Source organism: Ptychodera flava, chromosome 11 (genome assembly GCF_041260155.1).
Source record: "Ptychodera flava strain L36383 chromosome 11, AS_Pfla_20210202, whole genome shotgun sequence".
Classification (NCBI taxonomy): Eukaryota; Metazoa; Hemichordata; class Enteropneusta; family Ptychoderidae; genus Ptychodera; species Ptychodera flava.
Window position 1 is genome coordinate 8,368,234 of NC_091938.1, and position 21,335 is coordinate 8,389,568.

General features: G+C 37.2%; 1 protein-coding gene across 7 annotated transcripts in view; it reads right to left on the reverse strand.

The window, feature by feature from the left end:
- The window catches only part of LOC139143440 (supervillin-like), a 60,161-nt gene that overhangs the window by 20,310 nt on the left and 18,516 nt on the right, over window positions 1–21,335 (reverse strand). For all 7 annotated transcript variants that reach the window (XM_070713755.1, XM_070713754.1, XM_070713753.1 and 4 more), the window contains one exon: window positions 6,310–6,480. In XM_070713755.1, coding sequence (XP_070569856.1) covers window positions 6,310–6,480 — 171 coding nt within the window. The remainder of the gene's footprint in view (window positions 1–6,309; window positions 6,481–21,335) is intronic.

Sequence of the window (21,335 nt, forward strand, 5' to 3'; positions counted from 1 at the left end):
TCCAGCTCTATTGGCTCGCTCAGAATGAGATATGCGCATAATTATTGAGGTACAGTATGTGGCGTCATAAGGTGTCCAAACATACCAAACATGAAGGGTGTAGCACTTGTGGTTACCGAGTTATGGAAAAATATGTATATTTGAGGTCAAAGGTCACCGAGGTCACGTGACATTTTGTCAAAAAAATTGTTTTGCTAAGTTATCCCTATATACCAAAAATCAGACCTCTAGCTCTATTGGCTCGCTCAAAATTAGACATGTGCATAATTAATGAGGTACAATATGTGGCGTCATAAGCTGTCCCATCATACCATACATGAAGGGTGTAGCACTTGTGGTTACTGAGTTATGGACAAATATGTATATTTGAGGTCAAAGGTCACAGAGGTCACGTGACATTTTGTCAAAAAAATTGTATTGCTAAGTTATCCCTATATACCAAAAATCAGACCTCTAGCTCTATTGGCTCGCTCAAAATTAGATATGCGCATAATTAATGAGGTACAATATGTGGCGTCATAAGGTGTCCATCATACCATACATGAAGGCTGTAGCACTTGTGGTTACTGAGTTTTGGACAAATATGTATATTTGAGGTCAAAGGTCATCGAGGTCACGTGACATTTTGTCAAAAAAATTGTTTTGCTAAGTTATCCCTATATACCAAAAATCAGACCTCTAGCTCTATTGGCTCGCTCAAAATTAGCTATGCGCATAATTAATGAGGTACAATATGTGGCGTCATAAGGTGTCCCGTCATACCATACATGAAGGCTGTAGCACTTGTGGTTACTGAGTTATGGACAAATATGTATATTTGAGGTCAAAGGTCACCGAGGTCACGTGACATTTTGTCAAAAAAATTGTTTGCTAAGTTATCCCTATATACCAAAAATCAGACCTCTAGCTCTATTGGCTCGCTCAAAATTAGATATGTGCATAATTAATGAGGTACAGTATGTGGCGTCATAAGGTGTCCCATCATACCATACATGAAGGCTGTAGCACTTGTGGTTACTGAGTTATGGACAAATATGTATATTTGAGGTCAAAGGTCACCGAGGTCACGTGACATTTTGTCAAAAAAATTGTTTTGCTAAGTTATCCCTATATACCAAAAATCAGACCTCTAGCTCTATTGGCTCGCTCAAAATTAGATATGTGCATAATTAATGAGGTACAATATGTGGCGTCATAAGCTGTCCCATCATACCATATATGAAGTATGGTAGCACTTGTGGTTACTGAGTTATGGACAAATATGTATTATTTGAGGTCAAAGGTCATCAAGGTCACATGACATTTTGTCAAAATATCCGAGATATCTGCGTGAACAGATGGACTCACGGATGGACGAACAGACGGACATGACCCAATCTATAAGCTCACTGGACTTCATCCGTGGGGACTAAAAATTGTGTCACTGCATCCTTTTCGCAATATGAATACGATGAGAAACTAAATTTTTATTTTTCGTGGCCTTATACATGGGAGTCTATGGAGATCTGCCTTATACATGGGAGTCTATGGACGTGTAAACTAAAAATATGCAAATTTCACCACGATTTGCCCAAATTTGGGAAAGGTCACTCCTATGCACTTCCATACCAAGTTTCAAATCAATCGGACTTGTGGTTTCAGAGCAGGAGATTTTTTGACCAAAAATGGGAGAAAATTACAAAAAAATTCATGAAAAATAGCAAGTCCAAGATACTGACCCAAGATGAGCACAATCATTTCATGTCAGCCCAAAGTACTTACATGCTAATTTTTCATGTAATCTGCTCAGTGGTTATTGAGTTTTTTCAATTTTGACTGTTTTTACATTTTTTCACTTAATTTGCATATTTTTGGCAATGACAACTTCATTTGAACAAAATCTCATCTACAGCCCATCATCCATATACACACCAAATATCAAGATGAAATGTACAGCGGTTTCGGAGTTTTTGATGTTGACGGACAGACATACAGACATACAGACATACAGACATACAGACATACAGACGTACAGACATACATACATACAGACATTTCCCTAGCCTATAAGAATAGCTTCCATTGCCATATATACATATGGCTATGGGAGCTAAAAACACCTGCTGCGATGAAAAATTAATTTCTCTCACATTAATATTTGTCAAGTCTGTCATCAAACTACTACATCATTTCTTGTTCAAGTGATAAAGTGAGAATAATGATGCCAATTTTTTTTTTTTTTCGGGAATTTCAAAATTATTACTTGAGATCAAGAACCTTGCCACCTGCTTGGAAAGCTGAAAGCTGCTGAGCAAAAAATTTTTTTTTGTCTAAAAATGTCTTTTTTTTTCCCAAATAAAGACAGAGATAGCCACAGAGCTTCAGAAGTGACCTAGATATACATATCACTGGGCCTCATTCAGAGAATACTCAACAGTCTGCACGATGACCGGGCTTTTCCGGTACCATTGCATGACGGGTAATATAGGCAAGAATGGCGTCTTTCAGTGGCGTCATTGAAAGTAAACAAAAGCAAGCAATATCGCCAAAAAAAAGACGCGTTTTTCTCATAAACTAAGGTATACTTTCACTGTTTTTGAGATGGTAAGTGTCGGCTATAGGTCTGAAGAATATTGTCGACAAATGTTTTGGCAATATACATATTTTAAAATATAATTTTATCAATTTTCAATTGGGTAGCTAAAATTACTCGATTTGAACGAACTCAACTTTCAAAACTTGTAATTTTTGGTCTAAAGTGACAATCGCCAAACTATGCCGATTAAACGTACCCCATTGTCAATGTAAACGTAAAATAAAGTCATCTGGGTCACTAGACACTCGATCGTTGGCAGAAATGGAGCGAATTCACGTGTGTGAATACAGGGCAAAATATAAAAATTTTGTCAATTTTGTGGCATAATCCTGCTGTTGAGCACGACGCTGCTTGAAAAAGGCTGCAAGTGTCACTTTTGGCATAGCTTCCACAATACGGTAAACGGGTGCTAAAGTCCCGCCCGCTCGGCTGGTGACCTCACTGCACGAAGAAATGGAGGGTACATTTTCTATGGGGTTGACAGGACCTCTCTTTGAAACTTTGTAATTTTTGGTCTAAAAATCATGTAGACAATTTAGTATGAAAAATAAGGCCTTTAGGTATTACTAATTGTTTAAAAATGATTCATCGTTTCTGTGGTTCATTAAAATGTGTTCTCAGCACAGTTAACTTTTGAGCGAAACAATGAAAAACCCTAAAATTTTCAAGCCGATTATGTTCCGCCTCAGGTACCATCAGACTAATGCAAACCTCTCCAATCGGCAATGGTTTACTCCTGGCAACATACAGCTTCATATTACTCATCGGGGGCTTGCCCCCTCGTGGGTAATTGCTCTGATTGACACGATTTCGAGTAACTTGCAGTGAAAACCATTGATTGACACATGTCAAAGCCCAGTCGTAAGGGCGCAAAGCGCGGTACTAGCCAATCCCTTACCACTTTCTTGAATGCAGCTTAGCTGATTATTATTGCCCTCAAAGTATGACTCATCAGCTATGCCTTAATAAGGTAAAATAGGCGTAGATAATCAAGAAAACACAGGCTAACGACGTGGCGGGAAAATCGCATATGTTGTAAACAAATGCTCATGAATCACATCACATGACATCTCAAAGCTGCGCCTATTGGTTTAGAGGCTAGACATAATGAGGTCATGCATAATGAGCTATCGTGTATTACTCACTCACTCGTGGGTGCTCATTCATAGCTTCATCGGCGAGCCACTCGAAATGCACAAATCTTGCACAATACGGAATAACTCGTCGGCGTATGAGCACATTTTCTGTATCAATGTAATGTAGTTGAGGTTGCTAATTACAACAGCATTCAGAGGTAAACTTGTGGTAGCCCGTATTTGTTGAAAAAATCCCAACAACTAAAATTTCTGTCGATCTCACAACTGGTCTGCGATCGCGGGCAGTGTTGCAAGTGTTCGATCAAAGGGTCATACTGCTGCCCGTTACTGCCCTACAGGCAATTTACCTTCCAATATCTGTAATCAGTCGATATCTCTGTACCTGAGCCCATTACACTCTGTAAAAGCAAACAAAATAATAGTCCCAGCCGTCGTTTTTCCAGCGAGTGTCAACGATCATCTGTGGTATGTCCATGCAACGATGATCGTATCCGGTATTCACACACTCAGTGACACTGCCCGTCAGGAAATTATATGGATGACAGTTTTGAGACAGGATTCAGTAATTGTGAGTAAAAACAGACGCACATTTTGTAGCTTTCTATAAATGTGGTAGTACTCTTTGGGGGCTGGTACACATCAGCAGGGGCTAAACAGCAGCTCTTTGGTGTTTTAGACATCGAATCTTGACAGTACGGCAGTCGACGGGTAGTTGGACCGGTCGGGATGTTCATGTGATCGCTACATTTAGACCTTTCAATGTAGGTTCGTTCCAACAAAGCCATTTTTGTACGGTTTGTACCTATCTTTATTTCTACTCTAGAAACATCATTAGCTTTAAATTTGATCCGTAACTTTAAGAACCATGTGAGTTTCTTGTTCTAATGTTTTGATGTTGTAGCATCGACAGCGGTCAACTCTCGTCGAAGTGTCAACCATTTATGCGGAGGGTTGGAAATTGAACTGTCATAGAACACGTGCATACTGAGGTTGTCAACGTCTTCAAATCATCAACAAAATAATTATTTAATTTAAGTGAATAAATTACAAACTATATCAAATTATTGTAAAATATCTTCATATGATAACAAATATTAATTGTTATTTATACCTTAGCGATTGAACCCACCCATTAAAGAAAATGGTTTCTAACATAATGTCTTACATGCCAATCACCCTACAATACCCAATCAAATCGCTGGTAACGGCCACACCTCAAAAGCCGGGTTATCGTGCAGACTCAAAGTACTCGTGGTATGCACACACACGTATTACTCCTTCACACACAAACACTTCACACTTTTCGGTCTGAGATCAGCTTTGGCATTTGTGAGAACAGCTTGTCAGGAAGCCATGGTGCAAGCAGAGCATATTGAGAGCTGATCACAATGACGTGTTGACAAGCCTCTTGTTCAATATACCCCTTGACGATGGACTAGGACACTCAATGCGTATCTTCACCTGGCTAGGAATGACAGGTCAAGTAGATTGAGATAAAAAAATTCAGAACTCTGATATCCCTTTTGCATTGACCATCTACTCTGGTTATATCTCAAGGGTATTCAAATTTTGCCAAAGGGCAGAACAGAGTGGCACTAGAACCTAGATCATTGTAATGAGATGACTTGATATTGCCATCTCAAGGCATTCCATGACAGAATCTACACTATGACTCAGAGAGCAAATCTCCATGGAAACATCTCCATAGCAACTTTCGGGTACGCGGTTTTAAGCTCTCCTCAAACATATTGAATGATAGTCCTGCAGGAACGTCATCCACGGATGATTTATTTGTCTCACTCAACTATGACGCCGGAAAATGTGACTTGATTTCTGAAACAGCCTGACCTACAGATCAGGAATTTTCAGATTATTATCCTTGTATCAAATCTAATATTTCACACATGGTTTGGTCTCCAACAGAGTAAATCTGTCACCATTCATTCCAATTTCAGTTTCTACTCACGACATTCTCTCATCGCTTGGAGCAATTTGAAGAGGGGTAAATACTCATTACGTTACCCAGCTGTCAGACTTAGGGCAAGGATTGTGAATTGTCAGATGGACTAACTCTATACAGCAATGCAGGCAATATTTTTAATTTTTTTATTTTGACAAGACAGGGGTATTTTCCTGCAATTTTACCAATTTTCATGAATTTTTTTTGTAATTTTTTCATAGTTTTGGACCAAATGGACATCACATTTCATTGACTATAGTTTTTCTCAAAATTCTGGCAAAAATCTGAGAAAAATTGACTGGGGTTTATTTTACAAAGGGGACAAAAATAGACTTTGGCACTCAAAGGGTTAAAGTTCAACAGAATCTTTCCTTGACGTTCAAGCTTGAATTCCTGTAGATTATTTTCATCCAGTAGGGTTTTTTGCACAACAATGGCTTTTCTTTTTACCTCTAGGTACAGTTGGTGTGCTCTTTTAAGGTAAATTGACCAGCCACTGACATTTATAAGAAAGTTCTCTATGATTCACGAAAAGTTCTTTCAATATGTACTAGAGAATATTGAAAATAAATTTCCATAAAATTCCTTGGATTTACTGAGAGAGTTCAGATATGTAGTCTGAAAATATGCAGGGTTGTATGGTATACATATCTGTTGACAAATCTCTTTCATCTCACCTGTCGGATATTGACGACGACGGCTTCATGGCCTCGATACTTTTCGCTGCCCTCACCTCCTGGACTGTGATTGGTTGGGTCTTGTGCCTCTCGGGATCTTGGGATAGCTTACGGCTGAGCCGTTTCTTCTGCGTTTTCGTTTCCGGGCTCTCCACGGGCTGGGTCTGAAACCTGTGGTTGTCATAAAAGATACAGTTGTTTATTTTTTAGTTATAAATATTAAAAATATATTAACATCTCAAAAATCTGCTTCTCCTTTATATAAGAAGCCTTGAATAATTTGGTTTTTGTTATGATGAGAAATGACACATCTTAGAAAATTGCAATTTTCCAATATTTCAAATGACTGACCAGACCAGTGGTAACTCTGTGGGTAGAAAAAAAACATGGTTTTTCAAAAAGACAAGGAAATGAATCCATAATCTCCTTTGTTTGTACCATGGCTTAGTAAATAGCATATGAAAGACTGCCGGACTTTCATTTCTTTATGCCCTTGGGGTACTTATCACTGAATTTATTTTATTTTTAGGACTACGTATAATCTAACGTGTATAATGTAATTGAATAATACATCAACTCTGAAGGGAAAAAAATGTCACTTACATTAGAGTTAAAATCAATACACTTTTTCATGTTTTTGGAAGGAGTTATTGAACAGTTTGCAGAGTTTGTGAAAATTAGTGCAAAAATCACACTTAAAATCTAATGTTGCAGTTAAAATGGCCAACTTTTCCTTGCAATGACATGGTAACGTTAAATTTTTTTTCACATTACCCAGCACTGCTCATAAACCTTGCCGTCAAGTTATATCTATCATGAATTTTCTAAGTATGGTAATTATTCCTCATAAAAATTTGATTATTGAACAATTCGATGATTTCACATGTAACTGCATTGGTTATTTGTACAGGTGAATAATATCGACTAAAATGATTTCATTCCTAAGAAACTGTGTCTTCTTAAAATAATTATATTGAAAATTAATAAAATCATGCTACCTGGCTATTCAATGACTGGTCCTCATATTTGGATGAAAAAGAATGGTCTGGTATAAATATATTTCATGAAAAATTTCGGCTGCATTTGGTGAATAAGCAGCCTGACAACAAGGTACGACACCTAGTATTCAGTGCTGTACTGAATTACAATTTTTAAAGCATTTTCTCTCACTCGGTAAAGAGCTCACTGGCACGTTTAACCTGTTCACGCCCAATTCCCAGTAAACAGGTCCACAGTCGCCACTCACAACAATGGCTTTGGGCAATACCATTGTGGTGAAAGGGTTAAAGGTAACAGAATGGTTATATGTGAAAAAGCAGATGACAGATACAAAAAGACAACAGTACGGAGGCCATACTTACAGCTTTCAACACTGATGTATGTTGTAGGTAATGTTTTGACCTTTGACCCACTTTGCTGAATCTATCAATTTACTACGTATTCACAAGTCTGACTGTGTATTGATTATTTTGCAGTTTTTTAAATCACGATTCATTTATCTCAGGGAATGTAATTAATTATATAATATCTCTACCTGGATAGACCTTGTTTGCTTAATTTGACAAAAATGAGGTAGTAGTGCTGAGCAAGGCGGAAGTTAAATTCAGGTAGGGTCCAATACTGTCTTGTGCAAATTGATTGTGACGATAATGTCATGTTATATGTTGATGATAAACATGCTAGCTGCATAAAGGTCACCCTGGACAAACTGTCAGATTGGTTTATAATTTGTATTTGTGATAACTTTGACAGATCAAGATCTCACCGACGAAGTAACCACACACATACCTACAAATCAGGATCTGCTTCAGAAATGAGTGTGAAGTGAGGAGTTTGGGGAGGGGGTGGGGTGGGGGGAGTGCGGATTTTACTGGATTTCACACTGCTGCTGTTTTACAGTCTGCTTAAGCTGACCACTCTAGACACGAACCCAAATTGGAATCTAAAGTTAACTTATGAATAATACACAAAGCTACAACACATTGTACATGGCATGATCTTCCATCATGAACAATTTCTGTTATTCGATCTTCAAGTTACGAGAGTTGAGACTTGTTAGATTTCCTATTTTTTTAAATAACGTTTCCTATTTTTTACATTTTTTTTAAAATGGAGATATCTCCTTTCTACTTCCTTGTTAGCATTGGGTCTCTACTTACAAACCAGCTTCCAAAGCATAGTAACATTGCATGGATACAAGGGTCTCCACCACTGAGATTTTTTTTTTGGTTCGTTTTAATAATCTCTAAGCAAATTTGATCCCTGGATCAAAATTCCGATCAAAAATCAATTATGAACAAAGTCTTGTCATGTTTTATCTCTGACATAGTCTAAGAACCTTTTGTACCCGACACTTTGGAAATTTGAAAATTGATTGATCCTAGTAGACTGTTTCCGACAAATGGTCATAAAACTGTTACAGCTTGAAATGTATAATAAAAGTTTCAATGAGAATTAACTTGAATTTTTTCCGAAAGTGTTTTAACAATTAGTCAACTATATTTATAGTTTTAATACTAGATTGTACACGGTAGTGTGGTTGGAGCAATACCTGGAGGCAATAGGGGCTTGAGGTGGGGGGGGGGGGGGGGGTTTACGGGTTTGACAAGTTTCCACTGTCAGCATGGCTGATCTTTCTGGGTTCAGACTCGATTTTGCTCAAAGCAATATTGACACTTACATAGCTTGGGAGATGTTCAAATTTAGGGGCACATATCTGGACCAGCAGTAATGGATTTGATGAAGACGAAGCACCTGCCACAAACAACAAGATGATCTAAACTAACCTCAGCATGCAAAAATATGGTTTCGTAAAGGATGTGGTAAAACACTGATGTTGGAACTATTTATACTTGTCTTCTATCTAGCTCAAACTGCCATATTTTTCATTTTTGTATGCGACTGTGAATTTGACATGCACATGCAACCTTTCTGTAAAATTTGCCACGTAACTTTTTCCAGATAACAGTGGAAAACAATGACGCTATAGAAATGTAATTACATCCCCTACTTTGTTACATTATATCAATGTTTGTTTATCAAGAAAGATTTCAACACTCATGGATGGTCTCAAAGTGACGCCTTCTGAAACACCTCAGGTAATATCCTGCGTTACGTCACACAAGTGGTGACTGGAAATTCTCCGGCATTGCCGGGAAATTCTGGCATGTAATCGTGAGGATTGATTACATGGAGTTAAAACTTAAAAAAAAGAAAAACCCACAAAAGATTTTCTGAAAATGCAGAGTGTCTTGTATAATGGACAGTGTTTTCATATACTGAGTCAATAATCGATGTCTTCCATCCAGTTGGATAAAATTTTGCCAAAGATTGACCGATAGTTGTTGGCCAACTTCAGCAAGGTTTTTTGTTGTAATCATGCGTGGCTTCTTTCTGACTGTACCTCAGGTTGTTTTTGAAACAAACAAAGATCAGACATTCAAACTCATGGTCAAAATATCATATGGTTTCACTCTACACCGACAGTGTACTTGATCTCTACGAAACCTGTCCCACCAATAAATGCTGAAACTGATGCAAAATTTGACCCTGCCAGCCCATCATAAAGTGATGACAGAGTTCAAGCACTCATCTTTTAACATATTCAGTATGTTTGGATACTATAAATATGTGGATTAAATGACAAGAGTAGAGAGATGTCGAGGTCCCTGTGATAAATCATTGAGTGTCGCAGATTTACAACAGCTGACCTGAGTATACTTTCATTGACGTATTAAAAATACTTCTACAGTGACAAACACAGGCAAAGAGCCTTGGTTCCCATAATTTGTTTACCATTCTGATATATTACAAAGCAATACTCAGAAACCACATTCACACAGTCACTCATACAAACTCAACTTCATTACCTGGAAGACATATTTCCTGCGTCACACCTCAGAAGTTTCCCTCTGACTAACAGTTCATGTTATGGCAAGCGATGTTCACACTAACGTACAAATGGGAGTTCACGGTTTCAGAAAAATCCAAAATTACGACAGCTTTGTCGTGACACAGGTCAGTTTTGTTGATCCTATATTGCCAGTGAACGACACTTCAACTGTCACTGTAAATAGACTACACTCCTATTGATTTTTGGTGCAACGTACATCAAGAGAAAAATATTGATTCCACAACATTGATTATGCATGAAATGGACACACATAGAGCAGTCCGGTCTTTTTTTTGTCCAATTGACTATAAAATTGCATTTATTAGGACGTTTGCATTATTCATGTCTATTTACTGATGAGCTTTATATTGTTTAATGTCTCTGACTAATGTTGAAATCATGGCCCCGGTTACTTCACTTAGCAAACAAAAATAGTACTTGGGACATGAACATTAAAGTAAATCTCGGGAGAAACACATCACAGAATGGCAGTTGCATACACTAAACTTCTGAATTTCTTTTTCAACAATATCAGGATTTAAAAAGATTAAACATAAAATTTAAATAAAAATATTTTTGAAGTTGCTGGCACCAATCTCCTGTCTTTGTGGTGATGCAAGTAAATACATACATACATATATACATACATATCTACATGCATAATGTTTGTTGAAATCTGTCAGGTGTAAAGTGAAATAAACTGCAGTCTCTGACTCTATTATTGTTTTCCACTTGAGTAGCAAATGAAATCAATCGTATCGTCACTGTAATTGACACTGTACCTATGTGCGCTAATTGAAAAGGCATTGATAATATCTTACAATGAAATTATGCTATTTCGGAAAAGATAAAACATTTTGAAGTTCATATCTGTTGGCAAATAATATTAGAACAGTTTTGAAGTTCTTAACGACGGGCTCTGACAATCCAAGGAGAATAAGCGAGATAGAATTAGATATACAACACAGTGCAATAGCACTTCATGTCAAAAAACCTACATTTCCTATTGTGACCAAAAAAGAAATCTGAAGTGTTTTTGTTAAGACCTGCATGATCTTTGAGAGTTGCCGGGGTTCCCAGTCATTCATTAACTTTTCACAACAAAGTAATGCGATCATGGAGCAGTAGAAATATACAGAGGGTTCCTGATATTTTCTGTTAGGAGCTTATTCTCCCAAATGTTGACAGAAATACGCTTGCTAATATTTTTTAAGACCACGCTCTCAAAGTTTGGAGGGTATTATATTTTCCGCCTGTGATCTGAGAAATGATATCTACAGCTGCGCAAAATCTTGCCATCTGCTCAAAACAATTTGGAATCAACTACACAGAAAGAACACATGGCTATTAAAAGAGTATGGAAACTCATGCAGGGGTTTTACACGCAGGATGGTTTTTCCATGCAGTGAAAAAATCTTAGTCCAAACACTGTAGATGGACAACTCTGTGATGCTAGCAGATTTCCTCAAATTCTGAAACGGGGAAAAAAACCTGGACCAGCTCATATTCCAAACACCACTTTGCTTGTCCACAACCTAAAAGATATTGGTTCCCTCCGAGTGCTATAAAAACCAACTCTTAACCTGGCCAAATCCCTCGCATTAAATTCCGATTCCCGCTGTGAAAATGGGAAAAACATGCCTACCTGATCCAGACAGCTGGGAATAAAGGTCTCTCTCCTCCTCTATTAAAGAAGACTTTTATGAACAGTATAACAATGCTGACTTCCTAATCAGCTGTCCAGTCTCTGCTCTGGGCCAAATCGGTAACACCTACATATTACATGTCACATTGTACTTACACATGACTCATTGCGGGCCCTATATGCAGGCCTTCATTTCGCATGTTAATTTATTCGGGGTAGAGGGGATATGACAAATGAAACCGTAATATACCCTAGGGCCGGCAATAGTCATTAAGTCGTACAGTCACCTTTGAACTTATGACTAACGAATTACCTAACCTTGCGTCTCGCCCATATGCAGTTTGTATACATGAATTTTCTCTGTTTACATTAACATAATCATAACATTGTGGGGTCAATGCAATACGCCATATGAATCCAGTTACAAATTGGAGAAAACACAGGATAGTTTGTTGCATGATTCTGAAACAAGTAAACAATTTGATGAGATATCTATTTAAAACTACCAATGAATCCTATCAACTTGTAAAAAAAAACATTTACCCAATAAGATATTTTGATTGGAAAGTATATGTGTTATTAACATTGGGAAGATTACAGTTGAAATTTCTGTAAGTACACAGCAACTTCTTCAATGCTCAAAAGCATATTTTGAAAATTTGGTTTTCCTGGATAACACATCACAAATTATAATTACAGAAGTTGCATGCAGCTGTTCAAAAGATGAAAGTTCCAACAAAATTGATTGGACAGATTGGTGGGGTTTTTTGTCAAAGGACACATGTGGCAAACACGCCTGCTACATACTTCTCTGCAAAAAATGACAGGAGACCGAATCCGATACTTCTTGATTTTTCTCTTGTTACATAGACTTCTGTATTTGGTAGCATTTTGAAAACAACTTTTCAACACACCAGACAGAGCATTGAAGTTTAAAATTGAAAAAAAAAATTCCATACTTAAGGATCACAAATATCTTGATTTATAATAAAGTTCTCCATTTTTTATAAATGATATATATAATGTTCCTGTCAGATCCCAATGGTAATGTATTGCATTTCTGGAATTCGGAATTTCTGTATATTTTGACAGACTCACAGTGTTCAGGCACATTTCTCGGATATGAGCCAGTCACAGACATATCTCTACATTGGCTGAAAGAAGGCTTTTTATACTGACTCATAAATATTTTTATTAGCAGGAATATAGATAGGACATTGATTTTGCAAGCCTATTTTATTCTGAGGGGTATGCAGAATAAAACAGTTATGGGAAAAATATTAAGGCACTTTAGGATTTGAAAATAAAATGGACAAACATGCTGATTCAATATTGATGAAGAATGAACCACAGTTGCCCAGGATACAATTTTCCAATGGAAAAAAAGATCTTTTAAAAGCTTTTATGCAAACAGTGTTGCTAAGGATGAATTTTAAGAGCTACAAGCTCTCTGGGATTCATTGCATTCTTCACGGTGTGCAAGTTTTAAGTATGGCATTTGTGAAAGGACGAAAAAATTCACTCCTTAGTGAAAAGTCATGACCCCAGGTGCCAGAAAGGAAACCAAGCAAAAATTTATTTTTAAGATTATTAGAGAGATGAAGAAAATAATTGATTTTAGTGAAAAGTCACAACCTTAGGTGTCAGAAAGGAAACCAAGCACAAATTTATTTTTAAGATTATTAGAGAGATGAAGAAAATAATTGATTTTAGTTAGCATATCCATAGATATATTTTAGTATTCTCTATAGTATATGTGTCCTCTATTTTAACGGTTTTCTTCCCTTTATATTGTGGTATCAAAAAAGGATGATAATTTTTCCTACAAATGTGAAAACGCCATATGGTATGATATAATATTACATTATATCATATGATGGAATTTTATTTTGCTTCCAAAATTCACTTGATTGGGAATGTAAAGGAATATAAATATTTATTCTTCCTGGCTGGCATATAACAGCATTTTCCCGTTTTTAAAATTTAAAGTATTGGAAAGGAAAGGCATGGTGGTGTTTAAAATTATTTGTCACTTTTGTTTCAAGATGCAAATTTGCAGCAATATCCTGTGACTACTTGTGTTGTAAAAGAAGTGGAATTTTTTGGGAAGGAAAACCACTACCTGTAGCCTTGACCACTTAATTCCAGTTCAAACCCTGCGAAGTCATTGCGAACACCCCTATAATTAGCGCATCAGACTTTTGGTCTTGTCCGGCCCAGTTTCCCAGCCACAGGATGAAACCATCTGACACAAGAAAGGGGAGAGGAGGCATATCTGTTTAGCATTGTGATATCTGGGGAAGGGCTGTGCGATCGGTGTGAGTTTCAGGGAGCACCCGGAAACGGAATGAGAGAGGAATCACGAACCAGACCAACGGACACAAGGAAGTTCCTTGTCATGGATTAAATTACATCCAGACTCACAGCCGTCATCTGCAACATCCACTGCACTGAAACAGTGAACAGCCATGGAAACCTTGAACACAAAGTTCAAAATGGTCTGTGGTTTAGCAAACTTACCGCAATATCAACTTTGGTTTGTTATGAGAAAGGAACTGACTCCAAGGGCACAAGGGTAAACACACATTCAAGAAGCAATGCCAGGAGCTACCTGTTCCTATTGTGACAACTCAAAATAGAACACTGTAATATGCATGTAAACCACACAGGATTTTTTCCCCTCAATGTTATCTTGTTGGAATCTCTTGTAAAACTAGATTACTGTACTGTCTTCTTACAGGATAACCTGTCCTGGACAACCAACTGAGATTGCTAAATTGTGTAAGACAAGATTGGAAAGATGACGAAAGATATTTGCAAAGAAAAAAGATAGTGAGATGAATACCAAGTCAATTACTGATTTCAATGAGTATGATCTAGTACCCATAGAGTTGATTTGAGGTCTCTGTAAACTCATTATAAACTGTAATTTTGTTTTCTAAATGGACAAGGATATGCTAGACTGATATGTGGCAGATTTCCGAGGTCACTGTAATTTGTTCAGATTGTGTATTGCAAGCCTTACTCTTCTTTGCCAAAAAAAAAATTAATCGTAAATCTTTTCTGCAAACTGCAAGGTCAAGCTTAGGATAGTAAATTATCAGAAGTTTTCATGAAATTTACAGCACTGCAGGCTAGCTTGCAATGAAGCTATGGGCAAATTTCCATATCTTTATCTGTATAAAAAGCCGGAGCAGTTAAATCTTCACTACCATCATATTAGTTTTCAATATTATAGTATTTAATGACAAAGTTGGGCTTTTTGGAAGAAAAATGGAAGTAAAAAAAGCTTGAAATGAATGAAGAAACAAAACAAAACAGTTATGAACATTTATTCCATGATGTTTTGTAAGCTGGGTCAGAGTTCAACATTTAACGTGGCAGGAATCCTCGGGGTCTCCCATACCTCACCACAACACAGCGCAAGGATGAAATCTCTGCCAGATTTCTTTCCTTCTTCTCTCAAATTGACAACTTATGGGAAGAATGCTATTTGGAATTGTACACCTGAAGTGTGTCAAGGTATAATGGGGGAGGTAATGATCCATCACAGATGAAACTGCACAACAGCCGGAAATACCAACACTGCTGACATATATACACTCTCTCACGAACTGTACACGCACTGGAGGAATCTACAAAAGCTTTGATATGCTTTCTGCATTTGCAGAGAAAAACGTCATAAAATCTAAAATTCACCCTTTCCAATCATGCACGTTTGACTTCTAAAACCAACACAATTCATACTGATTATTAATCAAAACCCTGGAAGAGACAGACCATGGCTTTGGAGCTGAACAAAGAGAACAGAGACAGTGACCAGGGTGGGCACAATCCGTTCTGCCCTCTTGATTTCACAGCCCCTCCCACAAGCCCATTCTGAGACAACATATCTCCTTGAACATTCAGATTTATGCCACTGAATATACTGAAAAAACCTTTCAAGACATTTGAAGTGTCTGCAGTGCTGTAAAACGAGAGAATTACAATTCTTTATACAGGTCTTTTGAACTTTGCGATGTATGCGTTTTTCTGGGACAAGTTGGGGATTTTGACGATTTCTGCACAGTCAAATTTGAAGATTGACTTCAACAACCTTCAACAACCATGAATATTTGTGTACCGTAACTCTAGGAATGGTGATTCCATGCAGTCTGGCATTATAATAATGAATTTTACACAGATTTTTTTTCACAAATTTCAACTGTGGATGGCGGACAGCCACAGCATACATGATTCATTGACAGCGTTAGTTTGTACAGTCCCCTTATGGTTGAATTATTAAACACCCAACGGGAAGACAAACTCCATCTATCATGCCCTAATGGACGCTTAGGAGCAGGGAAAAAGCTCTCACCTTCAGGGCATGAATGAGTATCATTCTCTATCCCAGTGATTAAAGAGAATCAATCTCACTAAAATGGGATCATAAATAGTAGTGGCTCTACACAGCTACGCTGTGAGATGCGTTATGTTAGTACTGTAACAGTTGCTGGTGGGTTTCATTTTAAGGATTATGTTGACTGAAAAAATTAGCACCTTTTCAGAAATAGCGGTAAAATTTCCTCAAAACTGATAAAAACACGCTGTGCACAGTATTCACTCCACATAAACAAAATTGACTGAGTCAATCATTATAAAACCTGTTTGTACATTTTCTTTGTCACATTTCTTGTCTGAGTGCCTGCTTGCCTTCTCTATGAATATTCTATACGGTGAAACACAATACCGTACAAAACAAGACCACAGTGCATGCTTACCTATACAGGCGCCCTTCTACCCAGAGATGCTTATACATTGGTCCAGCCACACCACACCACAACACACAAAAGAAAAGAACTAAAGTCTCTAACATTGAATTGGACTATATAAAGCCATAAAGGACACTTGTGCCTGACAATATTATTTCCTATACGGTCGGCTCTACACGGTGATTAAACATATCACTTGGGAGTCATTACATAAGTCAAGATCGCACTTGCAATTGCAGCTGTAGAGGTCAAAGATGTCATTAAAACCATGTTTTGCATCCTTGGCTAAAAACTGACAACCAGTGAAAAATACAGAATGGCCAGACAACAACATGTCTCAAAATATGCAGCTATGAACACGTGCTGCGTATTGACTTTATTTATAGACAATGTTTTGGAATGAAAGGTATTGTTTGGGAAGGGTGTTGATGGATGTTGTAGAGAGTAAATTCAGTGGCTAATTTGTAGACAATGTAACGCAATTAGTGTGACCACACTGGATGTTTTGTGTTAGTCATCTGGTAATACAGGATGCAACGACAAAGAGCAAAGAATTAGGGGAAATCAGATTAAATGTGGATTGTTACAATGATGTCCACTTATCAGATTTGACCATTACGGGCCCAGTGATAGCTAGCCCCATGGGTCAGTAAGTTCCATGTCTTTGTTGAAGTTGTGCCAATTTCCAGATGAAATTGTACACAATTTTCACAAAAGCACGCTATGTCGGACAAATGTTTGGAAAATCTGGCATGTCAAAGTATTATTCTCCAGTCAGAATTCAAATCCCCCATTTCTGAGAGAAACCAAGTTTTATAAAAATATGTTCTCTGACCAAATGGGCGATCAAAACAAAGGGTCCAATCATCAATAATTGAACACCGTACTTGCATATTATATTGAAATAAATGAGAGAGCCTAGTTGATATCTTTTTCGAAATTATTATTTTCATTGGTGCAGCTGCTCAAGGTCAGGGGTCATCCTTAAAAGCTGAAGTAAATATGGAACGATTCTACCTTATTGATTTCCTCCTGTTAATTTATATGTGCATATATCACGGCGGGGTAATTCATCACCTTGTCAGGACCGAGCCCTCAATTCACTTCTACGGCTTTACAGGATAAACATTTCTAGTTCTGCCTTCACAGAAAACACAACATGATGTGGCACATATTGATAAATTCTTTAGTGACAGTGAGCGCATAGGCTAAGGACAGAGTTCGGTGTGTGTATGAATTATTATCCATTTGTGACAGTCTGAAACTGTAGAAATTGAGAAACAGTTGTGTATAAAAAGAACGTAGACTGCCTCTGGGGGGTTTTTATACCGACAAACAAAGCTAGTGCGTGTCTACTTCTCTCCCTTTTTGTGAACAGATGACCTCGTGAACTGACCCTAGCAGAGATACAACCTGTGTGATTATAATGGTTAATGTGGAGGCCAAAACAGAATTCATCTTTTCAGGAAGGGGATTTTAAAAACGTTCAGTTTTTTTGTTCTTCGCAGTGACGAAACCTGGCGTATTTGCTGACAGACTGAAATAAGTTCCCCTTCAGATATCCTGGGACAGAAAAGACTCATTTACCTGTGGCTTTCATCCATGTTGCCTTCCATTTCAAGGAAATTCAAAAGAACACACAGCCGGGTTTTCGAGAAAACACATCCCCGAGTACAACAACCAGCATGTCTGGCAATATTATGAATACACAACACCAGTGCCTAATATTTCACGAGGTTATGACGCTAGTGCAACAGCTCTTCCGCATGGACAGAAAGATTAAAAGTCCAATTCTTATTTTTTTTTAGATCCTAAATCATTTGTAAACTAACAAGGGATGCATGTCCACATATTGCATAAAATAACGTCACAGCTGGAATATTTGTGTTGATAAGGTCCTACATCACGACCTCTACACAGTTGGCACGACGGCCCTTACCATAGATACAGACAAGTTTTTATCACATTTTGAAGCTAAAAAAAGGTATGACCTTAATTGCAGATGAGCACTGTTTACAATGTGACAGCGGAAAAAAATAGACAACAGGAAATGCATATATAAAAACAAGGAAAAAATGTGGCCTACGTACTCAACACAGACTCTGACAAGCCCTCCTATCTGCCACTCTGCGTATTTATAATCGGTCAGCATTGTGACTGAAATGTGTTACCGGGCATCTGACATTGAGCTACGATCCAGTCAGCAAACACCATCACACATGGCCCACTGAGATGACGGATTACGACGTCTGCAAATACTAACAGCCTTCATTCATTGCAGCTGATATCGCTGTTTCCATTGCCAGGTAGGCTCAGCCAACTGTAGGTGTTCTTGTGTATGCGACTGTATTGATCACTAGTCTGCTGCCGTGCGCGCATTCAAATGTTAATGCGCCACTCTTCCATTAGCAGGGGGAAAAACACGCTCAACCGCTCACAATCATCAATAATATTGTTTTGCAATTAAATATTCATGAGCTTCATGAATATTCATGACCCAAGTCTGCCTTTACAATGTGGACTATAGAGTGAATGGATAGTCAAGGAGCACAGGGTTACACATGGTTGCTTTTCCTAAAACTCGTCATAATGGCAAACACAATGCCTTAAATTTGCCTTTTCAGGATGAGATTTGAATATTATAGGCCATGCGGGCGGATATACTTAATATGACTTCATAATACCATTGTACATCAATAATAATACCATCTCTAAGGGCACTCAATATCAACAAGCCATTTAATTTGTTACCAGGAAGAGATATACGTCACACTTTTTCGCAAAACCCTCATTGTGAATGTTTTGGTTGCTGTTCATCTAACATATGTGAGGGAGTTAAAACAGCAAATATTGAGCCAAATGTACACACTGATAATATGAAAAATATATTGAAATAGAATTTGGCACATTGCATGTGAGGGATATTTTTATGTGTTTTTTTGGTGTGGTCAAAATGTCCTGCTTTCAATACACTGTGCTGAACTTTTCTTTTGCTGCTATGGGAATAATGGTAATTTTGGTGGAAAAAAGGCAAAACGGTTAAGACAAGTTTGCTAATTGTAATGTATTATTCTCAATTTTATATAGGATAAAAATTTGAAGTGATAGCTTTGCATGTCAAAACCTAATCTGATTCTTATGATCTATTGAACCTTATGACAAAGGTTGAACTGTGCATTTATATATTTTTCTATTTTCTGCTGTTATAGTCCTGAATTATTTGAATACACTGTACTATTTTGCATAAGTAGATTAACAACAGTACTGTTACATCAGCACAGCATATTGCAAAGAACCGTTGTACCGCTGAATATTATCAGAATTATTCCCATTTGAAAAAAATTCTGGGATATCTTTTGGAGAGACAAGGCATTCATATCTGTTAAAATATTTCATTTCTGTTACATTTTTAATGAGAATGTTAACCCTTTTGAGCGCCAAAGCCAATTTTTGTTGCCTTTACAAAATATAACCCAAATAATTTTTTTCAGACCCAGACAATCTTTTTCAAGGTTTTCCCCACATTTTGATCCAAAACTGTAGTCAATAAAAAGTTACGTCCGTTTTGTCCAAAATATTAAAATAATTACAGAAAAATACATAGCGATTATTATATGCTGTACTAAAAGTTTTTGTTGGGAAAAATTACAGCAGTCAAAGGATTGATTACATTATTTGAGGATTGCTACGGTAACACACCATTCAACGTAATGTCATGTTTTTCAAAGGTATGTGCATTATCTACCCTGCTACACTGGTTTGTTTGAATGTCGGACATGGATGTTTGGTAAAAAAAATCACAGAGGTACATGTACGTGTATCGCTTGCAAAAACTAACACATATATAAATCAACCAGGAAATAACTTGAATTCACTGATGAATAAGGTACAAAGGTAAGTTTGCTCTGACAGATCTCCCCCTTCACATACACACAAATGAGTACAAACCATATAATAGCGGTTACATCAAAGGTTATCATATTCATTACACGGCACAACAAAAACACAAAATTTTAAACTTTGGCTCAAATTTCCTCAAGCAAACTTAAATCAACTTCTATCGTATTCAAGAATAAAAATCAGAGGTCACAGTGTAAATTTTTTGGATTACAGAAACAAATTACACTGCACCTAACATTTACTAATATTTGAGGTTCAAATGCAACTACATTCTGTAATATCTCAAGGGGAAAATAGTAAATTTCTCCATTTTTCATAAGATTATTTTTAATCATGACAACAGAGACTTCCATTATTCCACTTGCTTCAGAATGAGTCCAAACACACGCAGTAGACCAGAAAAGCATTGTAAAAATTTGAGATTCTGAAAAACTATCCCCGAGGCACATTCTATTTTAAAACCATCCACTCGTGACAGGCACTAACATGATGTGAATTCCACACATACTAACAGTGAAATGCAATTATTTTGTTGGTCGTCAGACGATGAGATGTTTAATTACTAATTAAATAATGTGAAGCAAAGATTGTTCCTGTTCTGGTTTACGCAATATCTTTCATTTGTGTTCCGTACAACTATCATTCCCTCTAAGCTTTTGTTGGATTTTTGAGAGATTTTGCTGTCTGTATGTACGTGCACTTTATCTGTAAAACTAACACATACTATATCCATCCAATTTGTACAAAAATTCAAATTTTATATTATACTAGAGTCATGTCAAGTGATATATGTCTTGTTTATTACACTGACCTCATGAAAAGTCTCATACCCTACTTT